The sequence below is a fragment of the Trachurus trachurus genome (genome assembly GCF_905171665.1).
Source record: "Trachurus trachurus genome assembly, chromosome: 8".
NCBI lineage: Eukaryota > Metazoa > Chordata > Actinopteri > Carangiformes > Carangidae > Trachurus > Trachurus trachurus.
The window spans coordinates 20217915-20239987 of NC_139905.1; the positions used below are offsets into that span (position 1 = coordinate 20217915).

The 22073-nt window shown below is 40.4% G+C and overlaps 1 protein-coding gene across 1 annotated transcript; it reads left to right on the forward strand.

The window, feature by feature from the left end:
* The first annotated feature begins 196 nt into the window (after nucleotides 1–196).
* On the forward strand, nucleotides 197–20229 carry LOC310990520 (interferon-induced very large GTPase 1-like). Its single transcript, XM_083977924.1, has 11 exons — nucleotides 197–285; nucleotides 2479–2513; nucleotides 2959–3055; nucleotides 6496–6621; nucleotides 6718–7320; nucleotides 7480–7514; nucleotides 7718–7805; nucleotides 8076–8116; nucleotides 13584–13677; nucleotides 14295–14332; nucleotides 14440–20229. Exons 1-11 carry the CDS (start codon nucleotides 201–203, stop codon nucleotides 19297–19299), a joined length of 6102 nt encoding a protein of 2033 aa, XP_083834050.1. The 5' UTR covers nucleotides 197–200; the 3' UTR covers nucleotides 19300–20229.
* Nucleotides 20230–22073: the final 1844 nt, after the last annotated feature.

Consider the following 22073-nt stretch of genomic DNA (forward strand, 5'->3'; position numbering starts at 1 on the left):
ATAGATAGACCCTCATAAATTCCTCAAAAATAAATGTTAGTTGTATTTTTATAAAAAGATGAACTAGGTTTTATGTTCTCCTGATCAAATCATTTCCTGAAGTGGTTTGAATGGTGTCATGTATTTTCCAGTCAAAATTAAATATCACATTTGTCTAAAAGGGCTTTGTTTTGTGACTGTAATAATGAGCAGGTAAAGAGATGGAGGAGGAGAGACATGATGACAAAGGAGGAGGAGGAAGACGAGAGTCTGAAACCAAACCTCTATTTGTGACAGATAAGAAAGGTAATTTGAAAAAATGATATTTCATTTATTAAAGGGATAGTTCAACATTTTGGCAAATTTGCCTATTGCCATAATCCCTATTAGGTTTATTACTTTTAATTATAGGTGTATGTTGTTTTGAGATCCGTGGGGCAGAGATGTGAGCTGCTCAGTGAACACAATGGAGGTGAACAGTACATGTCCCTTGTCCCTCAAATCTCATCAAATACAAAATCCAACAACTTCAAAATGCTTGTGGAGAAGTTGTGACCTGCACATTCGACACAATATGAAATAATAATGTAACATTAAGAGATGGAGTTGTTTTCAAGGCAAATGCATAGCCATAACTACACACAGCTGCTGGGCGGAGTGATTTCAAAAGTGCAAGTAGTTCAGAGTATTTGCTTCATGTGTTGTAGTGTTAACAAATTATACATGATTATTTCATAGTGTGGCAAATGTGCAGGTCACAACTTCTCCATGAGAGCGTTTTGGAGTTGTTGGATTTTGTAGGCCTACAGTATTTGATGAGTTTTGAGGTACAGGGGACCTGTACCATTCACCTCCATTGCTTTCGCTGAGCAGCTTGCATCTCTGCCCCGCGGATCTCAAAACAACATGCACCGATAATTATAGGTGTAATATGTAAGAATGTGGCCAAAAACGGTTACTGCAGTCAAATTCAAAACACAGCGATCTAATTTTTTCTCCCAGCTGTAGCGGCAGCTCAGTGAAGCAGACCGGAGGCTGAAATGCCACTGACGCCGCCGTGACTAGGAGAGAGGGCTAGGTGGCGCAACATGTAAACACGTAAATTCAAAACATAAACATGATTTGCAGTCTGCAAAAAAAAGATTTTTAATGCGAATACTCTGGCTGCACTATTGTTGTTGGTGAGTTCATCGTGTTATATGAACATTATTCCTGAGTCTCTGTGACATATTAAGAGGATTTTTACGGCCAGTTGCTTTAGATTTCTTACATACTACCCAGGGGGCAAAATCCCAGTTTTTTGAAAAACAGACACGGAGCGTTGTAAAGGGTTTGACACCAGAAATTATATCTAGGAACTTCAAGGATTAAAACAACCCGGTCAACTATAGCTGCTGGAAAGCTACAGGGGGCCAAAACCCTTTTCTTGGGTCATTTTGCTGGCGAAATTATGTAAATGCAAATATTTAGGTACTACAATGGCATAAATAGTCATACAACTATACAATTTGGCAGAGAGTATCTTGACACATAGGGGGAGGCATGAAAAAAAGATTCTGGGGTTTGTTGCAACTCAATTTTAAGATATCACCCTCAACATCCCAAAAAAGACAAAAAAAAAAGTACTGTTCGCCTGACAAATTCTCATGAAAATTATTATTTTTCAGCACTTTATGGAGAATATCTATGCTTAACATGTATATAGAAAATTTCCTTAATTCATAAGCTTCCATTTGAGTCCAAGATAGCCTTTCTACTAGCTACTAGAAAGCTACAGGCTGTATCCAAACAATGCAACACCTATTGTGAAAAACTCCATGTTAACTGGCATGATCAGAAACCATTCTATTTCTGGTCTCCCCAAAGTGAACAGATAGATAGAGAAGACCGCTGGCCACAGCAAGTGGGGCTTTTGAGATAGAAAGGCTATCTTGGACTCAAATGGAAGCTTATGAATTTTCTATATACATGTTAAGCATAGATATTCTCCATAAAGTGCTGAAAAATAATAATTTTCATGAGAATTTGTCAGGCGAACAGTAGCCTACTTTTTTTGGGATGTTGAGGGTGATATCTTAAAATTGAGTTGCAACAAACCCCAGAATCTTTTATAGTTGTATGACTATTTATGCCATTGTAGTACCTAAATATTTGCATTTACATCATTTCACCAGCAAAATGACCCAAGAAAGGGGTTTTGGCCCCCTGTAGCTTTCCAGCAGCTAGTTGACCGGGTTGTTCACCCAGGTTTTAATCCTTGAAGTTCTTAGATATCATTTCTGGTATCAAACCTTTTACAACGCTCCGTGTCCGTTTTTTTGCTTTGCCCCCTGGGTATACTGTACCTTTAAAGGTAATGAACCCAACCTACCCCTATAACTATAGGGATTATGGCAATAGGTGAATTTGCCTAAATGTTGAACTATCCCTTTATCTATTGTAATTAATGGATTTTCAGTGTGACCCTGTTCAATCTGTTTTTCTTACATGACCTGACAGAAGAAGAGCTGGAAGAAAGTGCAGCTAAAACCACGGTAAAATAAAAACCATTATAGTACAGTTGCCTATCTTCTCTAATTTTAAAACATTTTTTTCAATTTCTTAGTGCACAATCCATAAACCTTACCCTATAAAAACCAGATGTTTTCCATGATATTTTCTTTTACAGCTTAAAAGGTTATATTTTCATTATATTGCTCTCTCAGCTGCAGACATGCACAACTTCACATCAATATCATGCCACTTTAACATGTTGGTCTCATGTCTGAATGAGCAACTGGTTCAGTCACAGTGGCTCCCTCACTGGGTCAGAACTGGTAACATTTCAGTGACTGAATGTGGACACTGATTTAGATTGATTTATTGTTCACTGAGTTGTGACAGCACTGTATGTTGTTGCTCTTCAACTTTGGACCTTGATTCCCAAATTCAAACACATTAACCTCAGTTCTAACCTGGTGAAATCGATTATCTTCTTAGTCTGAACCTTGTCAAGCTGAAGATCCAGAGGAGAATGTTACAACCACAGGAGGAGAGTCTGACATAAAGTCTGTACCATCTGCAAGCAATGAGAAAGGTAAGATTTTCATGAGGAACTGAAAAAAGGTCATGAGTTATTTTTCAGTTTCACTTCATCATAATTTATTAAAGCAGAAGTAAGCGGAATGTTTGTGTTAATATAAGTCTTAAATAGTTATATCTTCCGACAGCAATCACTTAGAGTGTTTGGTCTGAAACACGGGTCTGTCAGTCACTCTGCTCTGCTGTAAGCCGAGGAGAAAACTTTCCTTGTATCCTACAACCTTTATCCAATGAGGAGAGAGAACGGCATGAAGGGGCGGTCCTCTCTGTGTGTGCAGCCAAGGGATGCACGTGAATGTGGTGACGTAGGGACGAGGACCAATTGATCCATGACGAGGGCGGGGACTGCTAACTCCATCGGCTGACAAGAATTTAGCCAAAACGACCGGATCGCTTACTTCTGCTTTAAACTAATTTGGCTACTTTGACCCTACTTTGACTTGTAACTCGTGTTTTTCCGACCTGTGAAGTTGTACCAGTTCGATCTGGTACGAGTTCACGGGTCGGAAGTTACGAGTGGCCGTCATAGTGACTTTCACAGGTAAAACAGGTCGGAAAAACACGAGTGGGTTGCCTGGAACGCTACAAAGTCGTAAGTCGTGACTTGAAGCTGTAATTTACGGTTTCAAAAGCCTGCCTGGAACGCAGCATTAGCCAAAACGACCGGATTGCTTACTTCTGCTTTAAGTGGCAAGTAAGAAGTGACATCTCAACCGTTTGGTAGAGATCAGTATTTTAGAAACCACAGGGTCTAGTCTGTTGAAAAAAAAAAAAATCATTGATTGTGCTTATGATTCACCTAAGGGTAAAAGAAATGCAAAGAAATTTCTTATTTCTTCTTGGTGGGGTTGTTAAAGGGATATAATAACTTACTGGCATAACATTATTATGTTATTAACGTTATTATTATTCCCAGTCAAAATTAAATATCACATTTGTCTGAAAGGGATTTGTCTTGTGACTGTAACAATGAGCAGGTGAAGAGATGAAGGAGGAGAGACATGATGACAAAGGAGGAAGAGGAAGACGAGAGTCTGAAACTGAAACCAAGCCCCTATTTGTGACAGATAAGAAAGGTAATTTGAAAATTTGATATTTCATTTATTAAAGGGATAGTTCAACATTTTGGCAAATTCGCCTATTGCCATAATCCCTATAGCCATAGGAGTAGGTTTATTACTTTTAATTATTGGTGCATGTTGTTTTGAGATCCATGGGGCAGAGATGCGAACTGCTCAGCGAACACAATGGAGGTGAACGGTACAGGTCCCCTGCCCTGTCTCTCATCAAACTCATCAAATACACAACCCAACAACTCCAAAACGCTCGTGGAGGAGTTGTTAACTGCACATTTGCCACACTATGAAATAATAATGTAACATTGAGAGACAGAGTTGTTGTTTTTTAGGCAAACGCGTATAGCCAGAACTACATTCCAGACACGGCGAGACAGACACACGAGTGATTTTTTTTTTTTGAACAACTGTTTTTATTGGCATAATTTTCATATATCAAGGTCAAATATTATCAACAACAGTACAAACATTTTAACATAACCCTCCCTCCCCCCGGCGGCCAACCCTTCCCTCCCCATTCCCCTCTCAGTCTGGTGTCTTACTGGTACTGGGTACTTTAATCAGACCTGAGCAGGTCCATTACAGCCGAAGCAGCTCTCTTCCATGAGTCCAGTCAGTGTAGAGCTTTTAGCTTTGTTCTCCCGTGCTGTAGAAAGTTCTAACATGACCACATCCTGAAAGTATTCCAGCCATTTCCTAGTGTGTAGGTTGTGAGGGGGTAGCCAACGTTGTACTATTACCTTTTTGGCAGCCGTCAAGCCAGCCAACCAAACTTTGCGTTGTTTCTCATTCAGCCCCAACTGTGAATCATCATTGAGCAAGAGGATAATCGGCTCCAGAGGTACAGGTTTATCAATCATATTAGATAAAGTCACTGTTACCTTCCTCCAAAAGCCATAGACCTCTTCGAAGTCCCATACCATATGTTTAAATGTTCCTGGTGTGTTCAAGGAGCACAGGCCACAGTTTGGGCTGGTTGACAGCTTCATATGAAATCTCACAAGTGGCGTCAGATAGGCTTCTGACACAGCTTATAATGAATCAGCTGGTGATTAGGGTTCTTGGACGAGTGAAGTGTGTTCTTCCAGACACTTTCCCAGTTTATGTCCTCTTCCGCAACAGCCAAGTCTCTGGACCATGCCTTGGCCAAGGGTAGCTCTTTCTGTGTATGTGTTTGAAGTCGTGAGTACACAACTGAACACACGAGTGATTTTAAATACTTCCAAGTATTTGCTTCATGTGTAATGTTATGTAATTATACATGATTATCTCATAGCGTGGTGAATGTGCAGGTCACAACTTCTCCATGAGAGCGTTTTGGAGTTGTTGGATTGTGTATTTGATGAGTTTGGAGGGACAGGGGACCTGTACCGTTCACCTCCATTGTGTTCGCTGCCCCGCAGATCTCAAAACAACGTGCACCGATAATTAAAGGTAATGAACCTACTCCTATGACCATAGGGATTATGGCGAGGTAAAAGGCGAATTTGCCAAAATGTTGAACTATCCCTTTAACTATTGTAATCAAACCATTAATGGATTTTCAGTGTGACCCTGTTCAATTTGTTTTTGTTACATGACCTGACAGAAGAAGAGCTGGAAGAAAGTGCAGCTAAAACCACGGTAAAATAAAAACCATTATAGTACAGTTGCCTATCTTCTCTAACTCTAAAATATTTGTAAACATTTCTTAGTGCACAACCCATAAACATAACCCTATAGAAATCAGATGTTTTCCATGATATTTTCTTTTACAGCTGAACAGGTTTTCATTTCAGTGGGTTGACCTGTGTTTGGCAGTGAATGAGTTGATTGGACAAAACTTTAAGAAAGACATATTTTCATTATATTGCTCTCTCAGCTGCAGACATGCACACCTTCACATCAATCTGATGCCACTTTAACATGTTGGTCTCAATGAGCAACTGGTTCAGTCACAGTGGCTCCCTCACTGGGTCAGAGCTGGTAACATTTCAGTGACTGAATGTGGAGTTGTGGACACTGATTTAGATTGATTTATTGTTCACTGAGTTGTGACTGTTGTTGCTCTTCAACTTTGGGCCTTGATTCCCATTGAAAACATATTAACCTCAGTGGTTCTAACCTGGAGAACTAGTACTAATCATATGAAATTGATTAACTTCTTAGTCTGAACCTTGTGAAGCGGAAGATCCAGAGGAGAACGATACAACCACAGGAGGAGAGTCTGACATCAAGTCTGTAGCATCTGCAACCAATGAGAAAGGTAAGATTTTCATGAAGAACTGAAAAAAGGACAACGTTTATTAAGTTTTATTTCAGTTTCACTTCATCATAAATCATCAAACTAATATCTAATTTGGCAACTTTGACCCTTCAGCAGGTGAAGTCGATGAGGTTAAAGCTGAAAACAGCATCAACATTAGTGAGCTGTCTGCAGAGGAGAGACAGACACTGAACAACACAAGTCCAACATCTCAGACTGTTTCTACAGACATCAAAGAACGTGAGAATCACTGTGTTTTCTTTTTTCATTTAATTCAACATTCAGCAAAATCAGTTTTCTGTGATAAACAATGAGATGCTGTTCTTTTTGTTGCAGTGATCCCTGAACTCACACTTGTGCTATTTGGTGACACAAATTCTATTGAGGTCGGATCAAATAACATGTTACTTGGCCATGATGAACAAACACATGAGAGGCAGTTTTCATTCAAACTGTATGATCTGTGTGGTCGACACATCTCCATCATTGATATGCTTGGTCAACAAAACACTGACAAACTCCCTTTGTATCAGGGAGTTCATGCCTTTCTCCTGCTGTTACCAAATGGTCAGCATGGCAGCCATTACAGTTCAGGAGTGCAGTGGTTAGAGAAAACCTTTGGCAAAGAATCACTTGATTATTTAATGACAGTTATGACTCATGATTTGGGTGAAAAATGTCCCAGTGCACTGACAGACCTGGAAAACTTCAGCTGTTTTGATGAAAAAAGATTCCACACATGTACAAAAACTATGAGAGACGTAAATGAAATAATAACACTGCTGGAAAAAACAGATATCATGGTCTCTGGAAATGATCCACACTGCTACAGTGGATGGACACGTGGTGGTGAGAATAAAGAGCATGAAGAAGACCTTGACCACAAAACCCATGAAGAAGAAAAGAGAGATTCTACAGTGTTTCATCCAAATCAAACCGGTGAGATTTATGAATTGTTCATGACATTTTACCTATATTAAAATATCAATCTATTTATCATAACACTTAGAGAGAGGAATTATATTTACACAGTAAATAAACATTTACCAATACTGAACTTATACAATCTGCTGTTTTTATATTGTGTTGTGGATAAAGGGAAAGAACAGAACACGGATGAAAATGAGATAAAGGTAAAAAGAAAAAAAACCCAAAAAACAAAAACAAACAAACATCAACTTAAAACCTTCATTATGAACATCATGAATACATGACAGCATCTGTTTTCTACAACTGAATCACATCTCTTCAAATCTTATTTAATCTCAAACTCCCTCTTACGTAAACAATCTGACTGAACTCGAGTTTAAAGGAAAACATTTCTTTTTTTTATCAGTGTGACCAAGTGAAGGAAGTTGATGACCTCGAAAACTCAGAGCAGAAAAGCAACCACTCAGGAGAAGAGTCTGCAACCAGTGAGAAAGGTAACTAAATGAAACCTACTGAGACTGATACATGTAAGACACTGTCCAACATCTCACCCTAGTTTACTAGAAATGAAATGTACATACTACATTATATCTTGTGAGTTTATTGTAGCAGATTTCCATGGGACAGTGATGTGCACATTATTTCCCTAAATAAACAATAATTCATAAAGTTGTTGCAATTAATCTTTTAAATGGTTCCTGTTGACTAAATGATTTGTGTCATGTTTGATCCTACAACATGCTTGTTGTCACTTTACCCTGCAGTGGATCAGCTGGAGGAGAGAGCGGCTGAAACTGAGGAAAAGGTGAGATCTTTTTTTTCTTTCTTTTTCTTGTTGTGCAATATGACATTACAGTGACAACACAGGACAGACAAACAAGGTATGAAAAGTAAACAACAACAACAAAGTTTTGTGGTTTTGTTGTGTGTTTGTGTGTTTGTGTGTGCTCGCGTGTGTGCTTGGGAGTATGAAAAACATTATTATGAGAAATGATAAAGATGATTAAGTTGAAAAGTAAAAAAAAAAAAGAGAAAAAAAACAAGGTAACAATATGGAGGGAGGATGGAGGAGGAGGGGGGTCTTTGAATTTATTGTATGCCTCGGGCCCCTGCCAACCCGCAGGGGACCAGCCTGCAGCCCACCAACACCCCCAGATCCACTCCCGTCCCCATGTGCCCCGGACCGCGTGTGGCACAACACCTTAGGGGTTGTTATGAAGTGTCCCCTTTCCTTTTCCTAAACTAGTGTGGTGTGCATTAAAAACAGGTGCGATCTTTAAGGGATAGTTCACCCAAAATTCTTTTTAGACGAAGAAAAGTGAGCTCCGTTCGCAACCGTCATATGGACATGCAGTGCTGCACGGAGCCCCGCTGTAACACAGAGGACTCTGAAACTTCTCCCAGCCCTTAGTTGACATGAGGGTGAGTAGATAATGAGTGAAATATGAATTTTGGGTGAGCTATCACTTTAATTGTCTGTAGATACTGTCACAAAGCAACATTTCTTTTTCAGTGTAAATAAACTAGACTTAGGAAATCCGGCTTAATCATACTGTGTGGTGGTGACTGTGTCTGCAGAAACCCATCCCCCTTTCGCTTTGCTTTGTTGTGCACATGGACACTTCTGGGCCCTGTTTCAGAAAGCAGGCTCAACAAACTCTGAGTAAAATCCCGAGCTCCAGGTTGACTGAGACTGACCTGGAAAATTCAGAGTTTTTGGTTTCAGAACAGGTGATCAGAACTAGAAAAAATATTTCCAAGAATGGAAATGGTGTGAATGCTGAAAGCAGCTGAACGCTGTTGCAGAATTAGCAAATAGTGCAAGCAGTGACTGATCACCATACAAATGTTTGACCGAGGTGGGAATCGACCCCACAACCTCATGGTCAATAGACTTTCACTCTGCCTCTAGGCCACAGTGTACACACAGTTGCCTGTTGATGAGCTGCACTCTGTCTCACTCTGAAGTTAACGAGCCCAAAGCTGCACCTGTTGGAAACACTGTCAACACCAAGAAAGCTTGAGAGTCAAGCTTGAATGACTTAGAATGAACATTTCTGTGAATTTCAGGCTGAGAGCAGCAGTTTCAACATGAAGCAAGTTATCAGAAGTCAACAGAGGACGACTGGGAAAATAATTCACTATAATTGTTGTTGAGGCAAGATTTGAACCAGCAACCTTCAGGTCTTACGCCCAGCAAGCAAACCACTAGGCTACAGACAGAGACAGTATGTGAGGGTCAAAGAAAACCTTTAATAAGAGGATCACTGGCTTCTGCTTTAAAAAAAAAAAAAGTAAGGAAAGTGCAGAAATTAGCCACACCAAGTAAGAAGAGGACTTTTTTGTGACCTGTGACTATTTTTTGGTGAATTAAAATGAATTAAAAAACACTTAACAGCAAGTTACAAAGTTGAGCTCCTTCTCCTGCTGCTGTGAAAAAAATGCATTGGGCTGAATGAGAGCAGAGAGCTCCCTGGCTGCATTTAAAAAATATTTTAAATTATTATCTAAGTCTCTTTGCATTTTTGACCAGAATTTTAGCCAGAAGACAAGTGTGGCTACAAAACTTGTGAAAATAATTTGTCTAGAGTTTAATTTGCAGAAAAAGTTAAATATTTTAAAAAGTATAAATAGTTAAAAAGAGAAAAGTAATGCCGATAAAGTTCAAAAAAAAGCTGCACGTTTTGATATATGAATTGTTGAAATAGCACAAAGCATGAAGGACTAGAAGAAGACCGTAAAAAGGCGGAAGAAAATGGCCGAACAGAAGAACAATAGTGTGAATGCTTTCAGCTTTCAGCATTCACACTAATTAGTTCAGTTGGGGAAAAAAGTGCAGAATGTGGCCTCTAAAAAACTCTGAAAATGGGACAAATTCTTGTTGATAAATGATAGTAATGTCTGTCATGCAGCTCACTTGTACCTGTCATTCTGATGGCCGGGATTCAAAACCAACCGGAGGAACTCTTTTGGCTCCCAATGCATTTTGATCACTGATAGAGGCATAGGCCTATACTGTGTGTGTGGTTGTGTAATGTGTAACCTCTCAAAAATGCATAAGCTTTATTGATTTAGCTGTAATCTACTTCAAATCAAACAGACATGTAGCTTATACTTCTTAATTCAATTGCTGAATAGTTAAGGTATGTTCCCCATGGTTACACCCCGCCTTTCCGAAGCCCCGCCTTTCCGACAATAGACTTCCATTCATCGTAATAGCGGGGTTTTCTATTTTTTCTAAAGACCCCGCTATTTCGAAAAGGCTATTGGGGATCATGTGCATAATTAACTGCAAAACAAGCAAATAGGCCTACTTCATATTAATGACATATAATGTTCATTATGCTTCTGGCCTGTCTAGCCTCTACCTGGTCTTTTTACTAAACTTAAAGCAGAAGTGAGCGATCCGGTCGTTTTGGCTAATGCTGCGTTTCAGGTAGGCTTTTGAAACCGTAAATTACAGCTTCAAGTCACAACTTACGACTTTGTAGCGTTCCAGGCAACCCACTCGTGTTTTTCCGACCTGTTTTACCGGTGAAAGTCACTATAACGGCCACTCGTAACTTCCGACCTGTGAACTCGTACCAGATCGAACTGGTAAGACTTCACAGGTCGGAAAAACACGAGTTACAAGTTTCCTTGAACGCACCATAACAGTCTTCGTCCCTACGTCACCACATTCACGGCGTCCCTTGGCTGCACACACAGCCCTGCATGCCGTTCTCTCTCCTCATTGGATAAAAACTGTAGGATACGATAAATGTTTTCTCTTCGGCTCAGAGCAGAGCAGAGTGATTGACAGACCCGTGTTTCAGACCAAACACTCTATGTAAGTGATTGCTGTCGGAGGATATAACTATTTAAGACTTATATTAACACAAATATATCACTTACTTCTGCTTTAACCAACTCCTTTCTTCATTGCCTAAGCCCAACCAAAGCATCTCCCTCAGTCAGTCTGTCAGCACGAGCGGCGGCTGCAGCAGCCTCGTGCCCCTGTGAGCTCAAGCCGGCAGCCGCGCTCGAGCGGAGCGGGGGGGGGGGGAGTGTATTTCTATTACTTATTACTGTGTGGGAGATCTCCAACAACGAAGTTGGGGAGAAAGCAAGTGGGACAGATCTGCCCGGGGAGCATACATCAGTCCGACTGCCCAAAAGTCCGACGGCTCATTTCTCCGACTACCCATTCAACAGTGTTAAGGTTAGGTTTAGGGTAAGGTTAAGGGTTAGGGCTACTTAAGTCGGAGAAATGGGAGGTCGGACTAATGGACGCAAAAATAAAGAAATGTATGGTCGGAGAAATGGGTAGTCGGACAGACGTCATGCGCCCGATCTGCCCAGTCCCTGAGCAGCGCACTTTTCACAGACAAGCCGCAACAGAGTGTAAACAACGTCACGCGGTTCAGCACCTTGGACATTGGACAGCTGCGGGGGGGAGGGTGTCGGAACAGCGGTGTTTCGAAGTGGGGGTATTTCGGAACAGCGGGGTGTCGAAGTGGAGGTGTGTCGGAATGGAGAGCTGTCCCCGTTCCCCCATTTGCCTTGTACTGAGGACGCTGTTGGTCCTTTCTCCATTCTGTATGGTATGTGTTGAACCTAATGTTGACCTTTAGCTTTGGTCATATTACAACAGTTTCTGCTGATGATTACACTCCTACAGCCTCCTGCCACTGCAGGTTCTCACCTGACTGTAGGTAAATTAACATTCCACAGATTGTGTGTGATGGTTTTCAGTAGTCTACATGTAAAATATGACTGGGTGTGGGGATAGACTGGTTCTGGATTATGGTAGGTCAACGCAATGAGTTGTTGTTTGAAACAATGGCACAAACACAGAAGGTCCAGTTCATCTTATTTATTGTTTCGCTGGTTAATTCTGATGAAAAGGAAAACGAAAGAACAGCAAATATTAGTCCACACAACTCAAATATTCAAGTCAACAACTATTCAAAGTGTACTCAATCTTGGTAAACCTAACTCAGGCTCAAACTTAATAAAGTGTAAAAGGTAGCAACAATATACTTCAATTGACTACATAAACAAAGAGTGTGTGGAACTAAATAACTTACACTACATCTAACATCATTAGGCCTCTTTACCACAGGAGGATGAAGAACCATATCTGTTGCTATGGGGGCTGAAGGTCCTACACTGTAATATGTACGCTAACCAAGGGGGCAGTTGTGGGTCTGAGAAGTGAAGCTCACTTCCGCGTTCAAAAAACTGCAATCCCCTCTTCTTCCTCTGGGGGCTGGTGTCAGAAAGCAGCATTCTCCATAGACCCCCATGTTAAAATCGCCGATTTTACATCCTCAATAAACATGTTAAAAGCCTGGTGTCAGAACGTTTTTTTTTCTCAATCGATAGTTTCTACCCCCGCACACACTCTGAGGGGGGTGAATTTTTTTTTAACTCTACCGTTTTACTGTTATTAGGTTAAAACTCTGGCCAATTAGGGCGCGGAAACGTTGAGTGACAGGTCCGAGCAGCTCCGTGGACAGCTGCTTCGAGGCCAGTGGGCGGGTTCTCGGCCGGCCAATCCAACATGGCGCTGTTCAGGCCGCCATATTTGAGTCACAAAAACGACTCCCCAAAACCAATGGGTGACGTCACGGACGCTACGTCCATTCTTTTTACAGTCTATGACGCTAACAATAACATGTAGCCTATAACAATTTCTGCTCGCACTGTCCCACATGAAAACCTACACAGTCTTGTCTTATAACTGAGTGCTTTATACGGCCTGACGAGCCGTTGTCTTGCTGATGTGTTCACTGTCTCCATTGTAAAATAAATACATCAATGAATAAAATAATTAATTTTATAAAGCTGCTGTCGGTGAAGAATCTAATGACAAAAAACAAAACAAATAACATAAACATAAAATCTTCTCCGATGATAACAAATTATATCCACAGTGTGTGGTGAAAAGGTAGGCTATTGTTCTGGACCGACAGAACATCAAACAGGCTCTGCACGCTAGCGGAGGATGCTATGCGCCACCACTAACACCCGCTACCTCAATGCTAACTTTGGCTAGCAGTGGCATCTATCACTTGAAACTTTTGCGGGTGGTATCGGCCTGTGGTTTCAGCGCTTCACTCGGACTGTATTTCCTTTTCCTTGCAGTCCTGACAACTGCTGCTGCTGTCAGGGGCAGGAGGCGTGCACAGTTGAGCCCAAGAGGAGGGGGCTGGTTTGAATGTTTTGTTTATAAACTACAATGAACAAACCTCCAGATTCTACCTTTAACTAATCAAATGTTTTCTCAGTGTGATCCAGAAGATGACTCTGGGGGTGCTGAAAACTCAGAAGAGAAAGAAGATGGCAAAACAGAGGAGGGAAAATCAGTAGCCGCAGAGAAAGGTAGGCTAACATTTTCAAATAATTTAATTTACAAATTAAGGAAGCATTTAAAACAAGGGATATTCCAGCGTAAATTAATGCACCATGAGAGCGAGTAGAACATCCCCTCGAGAGATCAAGTTCGCCGACCGCAAACTTCTCGAGTTAGAGCAACTTGCACAGACAGCCAGATAGCAAAAAACTGCTGTCTTTGTAGCCTGGAGCCAACCGTGATGAAAAATCCACTCATAGCCACAAATAATGCTCAGTGAGTTCTGTTTTTGTCTCTTTTCAATAGAAACCAGGCTAAGCTATCTGTTGTTTGATGCATCTTATTATGTGCTGGGACCCTATTTGTACTGTTGACGAAGTATGGTGCTGTGGCTATGAGCGGCTTTTTTGATCGCAGTTGGCTCTTGGCTACAAAGACAGCAGTATTTTGCTATCTGGCTGTCTGTGCTGAAGTCGTTACAACTAGCCTAGAGAAGTTTGCAGTCAGCAAACTTGATCTCTCGAAGGGGTGTTTAATTCGGTCTCACGGTGCGTTAGACCATGGGCCAAACCTACGCTGGAATATCAAAATTATTGAGATTGAATAATATATTGATTTGGAACTTTGGTTCATTCTTGCTTTCCAGGTACCATACACATGGATGAGCATGAAATCAAGGATAAAGTAAGAATTTTCAAACATCATTCACAAGCTCTGAATGTTTCTGTCCCACTGAGTGACATTACATTTTCATATACACATGCATTTATTATTATTATTATTATTTACAGCTGCCAGTGAAGATTTCAGAGATCAACAAAGTGAATCGAGGTCAAAGAGAAACTCTGCTTCAGAGACTTCACCTTACAGAAGAACATCAACGGAAGTGGTCACCAGCAGATTTTCTTAAAATATGTCAACCAGTGAAACAGGAACATGAAATATCTGAGAAGGATCTAGCTCAGACTTTTCTTCAGAGGTTGATGATGTTGGACTACAGAGCCAGATATATTTCTGTAAGGCAAGACAGTGGTGAGGTAAGCCAATCAAAATCTGTTGCAGTGTCTGATGGTGTTGAGACAGAAGACTGTGATTTTGATACTCTTTTTAGCCCCAGTGTTGACTGTGATCAATCAAACCAGACTCACATTCATCCAATGGACATTCAAATGGCAGTGTTTTGCTGCTCAAACAGCTTCCTGAAGCAGAACATGATGACAAAGCTCTCACAGTGTCAGTACGCCTTACCTTTGCTTGTCCCTGACCCTGTCACAATGGATGTTGAGTGTCCTCTGTGGACATTCAGACAAATAAGAAAAACATGGAAGATAACTGAGATCAAAGATGAGTCAACCATCATCACCATGAAGAGTTTGCCCATCTGTGAAGCTGAGACACCCATGGTGTCATTTTTCTGCCTGGGTTCAGTGTCAGAGTCAGTGTCAAAATCTCAGCTGATCAACTCTTTGATCAATGACCGTCACAACACCTTCTTCCACAGAAACTGTCCAGGTAGCACCAAGTCTCGCCATCAGATGGATGGTGTGGCAGAGATTGCCTGGTACTGTCCTGCTGGGAAAGCCAATGATGCCTTCACTGAGTGCACTGCCTTCTGTAATCTTCATGGTGATGCCCTGTCAATGGAAAAACAACGTAACATACTTACTGAAAAATCTTCAGTTAGTGTTGCTCTGTTACCAACTTTCGATAAGGATGACAAATGTTGGGATGTTATCTCAGAGCTTCTGAAGTCTTCAAAGCCTCTCATCTGTCTCTTTGCTGACAATAATTCTTGTGCAGTTCAAATGAAAAAGGGAAAATACAAAATGGGTCTAAAAGACAGAAGCCAGCCAAATGTTTGTGAAGAACTAAAAAGGGTCATTAGAGAGATCTTGTCTGGACCACATACATCCTTCGAGCTTCAAACCATGGCCGAGGTCTCTGGAATCAGAGTGGATGAAGATGACACAGTCTGCAAAACAGGGAAATCTGCTGCTATGGAAATAGTCACTTTATTTAAGGGGATGGATGTTTCAACCATTAAAGATACATTCCTCCCTTGTCATGGCCGACTGTGGCATGAGTGGTGCAGAACACACAAAGAACTGTATCACCTCAAAGGAAACAAAGGAAACATTGAGAGGGAGAAAAGTGAAAAGGAATCAAGACTGAAGAAAATACGACAACAACAATGCAATGCTTCCTGCAGTGAACTGGTGAAGTTGTTCATTAAAAGTCTCTCAACTTTGACATCAACAGACAAAGAGTACTTCCTGAAATGGACTCAGATCTTAATGGATGCGCTCTCCACAGGTGATCTCACGTCAATTCTGCAAAACTACGACAAGAAGTGGTCTGAGCTCTTGACCATGAAGAAGAAACATGACAAATCTGATCTGTTTAAAACAAAACAAACTGAGCTTGAAGAAATATCAACAAAACTGCAATCAGCAACTTTTGGCTTGGAGCACATCTTCAGAGAAATGGGACAGATCTATGAAGCCCATACATCTCTGCAGAGACGAACACTGAGGGAACAGACTGACTGGTCTAAATTCCCTGAGCTGGCCGCAGAGCTGATGATATCAGGACACCCCATGGAGCTGATGGATGGTGATGCAGGTCATGTCCCTCTAACATGGGTCACTACTCTTTTAGATGAAGTCATCAAGAAACTGGGTGACCAGAGAGTTTTCGTGTTGTCAGTTTTGGGCATACAAAGCAGTGGAAAATCAACCATGCTGAATGCCATGTTTGGGTTACAGTTTGCAGTGAGTGCAGGCAGATGCACCAAGGGTGCCTTCATGCAGCTGGTCAAAGTGTCAGAGGAGATGAAGACAGAGTTGAAGTTTGACTATGTTCTGGTGGTGGACACTGAAGGACTGCGTGCTCTTGAATTAGCAGGTAACACCACCCTTTACCACGACAATGAACTGGCAACATTTGTTGTTGGTCTGGGAAACATGACACTGATCAACATCTTTGGAGAGAATCCAGCTGACATGCAGGATGTTCTGCAGATTGTTGTTCAGGCTTTCATGAGGATGAAAAAAGTTAAACTTTCCCCAAGTTGTGTGTTTGTTCACCAGAATGTTACAGATATTTCAGCTGCAGAGAAAAACATGGATGGAAAGAGACGCCTGCAAGAGAAACTGGACCAGATGGCCCAAATAGCTGCCAAAGAGGAGGTTTGTGATGCTGAGTGTTTCAGTGACGTCATTGCATTTGATGTGCAAAATGATGTGAAATACTTTGCCCAGCTATGGGAGGGAAGTCCACCGATGGCTCCTCCAAATCCAGGTTATAGTGAGAGTGTCCAAGAACTGAAGAACTTCATCCTCTTGAAAGCTTCACAGTCTGCTGGGATTCCTCTTTCACAGTTCAAAAGCAAAATCGAGGACCTGTGGAGAGCCCTACTGAACGAACACTTTATTTTTAGTTTCAAAAACACCCTTGAAATTAAAGTGTACAGAAAACTTGAGGTTCAGTATGGGAATTGGACCTGGACCCTGAGGGAACACATGCTGACCGTTGAAAACCAGCTGTACAATGAAATTGAAAATGGAAAACGTGACAAGGTTGAGCTCAGTGACCTTTTTAGTGAAATGAGCAAAACACATGAAAAAATCAAAAAAGATATGACAACATACTTTGACGACGACAGAGACAAAGAAATGTTGGTTCAGTGGCGAGGTCGATTTGAGAGCAAAGTCAAGGAGTTTCATGAAGACCTGGTGAGAGGGGTGAAAAGAAAACTGGAGGGAGTTATCCAGCAGAAGACGGCTTGTAAAAAGCTTGATGATCAGACGACAGAGTTTGAGAACAAGCTGCTACAGAAGAGCATAGAGCTAGCTCATCAGTTAAAAGACAAGGCACAAGATGACAAGGAACTTAAGCAGCAGTTTGACTCTGTTTGGAGAGGCTGGGTGAAAGAACTGACTGCAGATATAAAACCTATTGAAGACATTGACTTGGAGGATGATCAGATAAATGCGATTCATGAGCTTGGTTTTGAATGGGCTCTCATTAATGAACGCAGAAACAGTGGCAGATACAAAAAAATATCAGAGGTTGGTGATTACTCTGATTATGTGACTGTCATCAAGCATCAGGAGCCCAGTGACGAAAGCAAGCAATCAGAATCAGAAAAGAGGACGCACAAAAACACAAAAGAGAAAGGGAGATCTTCATGGACAGTATGGACGGCTTTTAAAGATTTCTTTGGATTTTCGTCAACACAACACAACAGGAGTTTTTTACCCTATGAAGAAAAGCATGGTCTCAGATCGCTGATTGATTATGTTGACAGCCAGTCACTTGAAACAATCATGAACAAACCTGTAGCAACAAGAGGCTACAGATCAACTTATTTGCAAGAAGTGGCCAATAATGTCTGTGGGAAAGTGGCAGAATTTGAATCACAGAGGAAATATGCTCTGAAGAAGGAGTTCACAGTTGATCTCTTACTGTATGTGTTTGCCAAAACAGAGAGTTTGCTTTCGGCGTCCCATAAGGAATTCAAGAAGAAGAATGATGCATGTGCTCATTTAGAAAGCAAAAGGGATCAATATTACAACGTTTTCAGAAGCTTCTGTAAAGGAAGCTCTTCTACTGTTGTACTCGGAGAGATGATCTGTGACAAACTGAAGGATTCCACTGTTGAGGCTGTCTGTAACAAGACTGCCATTGATCTCGCTGGTGAGATGAAATGCAGTTTCCCGGCATTCAGTGGGAACAGACTGAACTTGGAGAAACATGTGTTGAAGTCACTGGCAGAGAAAGAGGACTTTGATGATTTCATCACCTACATCACACACCCAAGACAACAAGTAGAGAGCTTCATCAAAGAAGAGGTAAAGAAATACATCTTCACATCACACAGAAGTAAGGCACGAGAAATACTCAGCAAAAATGTTGAAGATGTGAAAAAGCTTTTGAGTCAGGCTTTATTTACAGCAACAGACAAAGTCAAAACTCAGGGAGGAGACACAGACTTGTGGCTGAGGGAATTTTCCTGTTTGTTGAAAGTCATGTTGAGATTTGATGTCATCCGTTCTGAAAACTTCAGAGACATAAAGCGTTTTGACTTTCTTAAAGAAGAGATAGAGAAAGGCCTTGAACCCATAATGAAGAAGATGAGCAGCCTCTCATTGGATAAGATGAATGAATTCAGACTGAAGCCTGATGAAATCCTCATTGATCAGCTGTGCAATTGCTGCTGGGTGAAGTGTCCATTCTGTGCAGCTGTTTGCACCAACACCATTGAGGATCACAGTCCTGAAAAACACAATGTTCCTTTTCATCGACCCTCTGGGATTGAAGGGTGGCACTTTAGAGGGACAGTGGATCTGGTCATAGATTTCTGCACAACATTAGTTGTGAGTGACAAAGGTTTTTACCCCTGTCATGACTCAGATGAAAGCATTCCTTACAAAGAGTACCCAAAAGGTGGTGAGAAGTATGCTGCATGGAGGATCACTGCTGATGAGTCTTATCTGACATACTGGAAATGGTTTGTGTGTCAATTTCAACAGCAACTGGAGGAGCATCATAAAATGAAATTCCAGGGCAGAGGAGAAATTCCCAGTGAGTGGAGGGAATACAGTAAAAAACAAGCGATTCAAAGTCTGGACGAACTGTACAAATTGTGAGTGAAGATAAATGATGCGAAGCCTGTGGAGCTATAGTTCAGGTCAACTCACAACTCAAGCTGCACCAATCATGATCAGCTGATCTGTCACATGCTCTCCTCATCTGATTAGGGCGGGATATTTTAAAGCTCCTGCATACCTGATAATTCCTGGCAACTCTGCTGCTGCTCACTGCTGCCACTGCCACTTTACTGAAAATGCCTAAATTTGCTACAAACATAAGATAAAACAATTATACAATGTGTTTTGTTTGAGTAATACATGTGGACAGTAAATCAATATTATAAAGATACATGTAAAACTGAAGTTTAATGTAATGCTTGTAACAAAATGAACAATAGTACTTAAAAGGATGGAGTAAATTCAATAGGTTACTATACAGTAAGTGCAGTATCTAGTTGTGAATGAATGTCTTGATATGAGAAGAATCTACATGAAGATGAAACAGTCATTGTTTTTTTCAGTAATTTTTCTTTGAAGAGAAAAAACAAGTGATTAAACAGATACATACATCTAATTGATTTTTAGAATGAAAAGTTTTATTGAACCAAAGTACATGAAATTTAAATGATCTTTTTAAATAGAGTTTATGTTTCTGTGATAACTTGAATCTGATTTCTTAAATTTATGTTGAATAACTATATTTTTAAGTTTTTATACTTTAAATTGAACCATGTTCACAGATCTAGGGATCTTTTCATTGACAAAGTATTTTATCTACACAGTTTTGTCATGTTAATGTAATTTTATTCTCATTTCCATTCTATCTACATCAGCATGAGCTTTGTTATTACTGTCATTTTAACTAGTGTTGTTTTTATTACTTGCTTTTTAAATGTTGCCAGAGGTATCACAGTATAAGAATTTCATTGTACTGTGTGACGCTGTCTCCGGTGAGAGATTTGAAAATTGAAATTGAAATTTGTTATATTCATTCTTGATGCAAAGAATCTGATTTATGTGAGAAAAATATTGCTGAAGCATTATATCATGTATGTTATCATCTCTCATGTTTCTAATGAGCAAAATAAAAATACCCACATCAAATTCATAGAAAGACTGTGTCTGTTTTCTGTTTTTTGAATGTACACATTTGAGACCCTTATCGTTGTGGAGTTGATCCATGGTGCACAGTGAAGTCAATTGCTAGATGTTCCTGTTTATGATGATCTGCCTGAACGGCAACTCTGTTTAGTTTGAAAATTTACAGGAAAATACCTTAAAAGAGAGGGTCAGTAACATAGAGGCTATGTTTTTTTGTTTTTTCAAATGCCCACTTCTTTCAAACCCCACACATCCAACTTGTTAAAAAATTCAAAGTCTCATGCCTGAGATTAAACCATGATGACATCAGTGTGACATTTGAAGCCTCATAGGAGCTGACGACGTCTATGCCAAGACCATTAGAGAACCGGGGCCTGTTGTTCGAAAGTAGAATAAAGATATCCAGGATAAGTGGAAAAGCCAGGTTGGACAAAGTCTCATAAGTCCATCCTGGTTTAGTTGGTTGTTCGAACGCTGAGCCAGGCTGAGAAGGAGCAGCTTTGTCAAGCCAGGTGTAACTTATTCTCTCGTCAGTAGACCACAGAGATTGATCACAGATTCACTGATGAGAGGACAGGTGTGGCCACTTTCCTCCAATCAACAGCGGATCTTGACGTAAAGTGACACACCTCTTACAGAAAAAAAAAAAAAAAAGCACCACTGTCTTAAAGCTCAGAGACAATGCGGATTGTGGACTGATTGAATGTGGAAGTAGCCTAATCCAAAATTATAATCACAATTTAAGTTCCTTTCACAAATTAACAGCTGTGCACTTTGCCTTAATGATGAGCAGTGGAAGTTGATACATTGCACAAATCTCTTATCATCTAGTTCATACAGCACAAATACAAGTGGCCAAAAGTGCAACAGGTGAAAATTAATTAAATATAAGAACATTATGCAGTCTGATGCTTCAATAAATTGCTGATAACAATGTTCAAATGAGGTGTTTAAATTATTTGGAAGGTGCCTGCTCAAACAATTGTATTCATGTTTTCTTCCCTCAACCAATATTCGGCCAATATACTGTATTTTGTAACATATTTTATAAAAATAAATCTATTGCTATTTTTGCTCCACTGCTTTTTATGAGAAGCCATGTAGTACTAGTGGTCATAGAAAATATCATAGATGGGTCACAGATATCGAACATAGTGAGTATTGACTGAAGAACAGTGTGCACAATTCTGTGCTAATGTGTTTTACAGATTTCACAAACCGTCAGGCATTTAGCCCTGCATCTGAAGAAGCAGGCAGCACTGGCAGATGCAAAGATTCAGTGTGAGAAGCACATGAATAGGCCTAATTATTAAAAAAAGAAAAGAAAAAAAACCTAATAAATATTGTAAATGTTTCATGTTATTTGATTATTGTAAATGTATTTAGTTTGTTTAGAAATCAGGCCAATATGTACATAAGAACATGAAATAACTGTATGAAACACATTGATTTCTGATCAGAGTGACTGCTGACTTCACAGATAAAGACAACAGAATCAACTAAGCCTGGCTGTTAGCTTGGTCTGGAGCAGGCTAGCTGCAGAGAATACATCACCATAGTAACTTGACCAGGATAAAGGTATCCAGCTTTCGAACAACCGACTTGAGGCTAAATTCAGCCAGGATAACCAACATATCCCGGCTTAATCCCTTATCTAGGTTTCGAACAACAGGCCCCCGGACTTCCTTATAGCCTAACTTTCATTTAGATTTATAGATTACAGTTTTTTA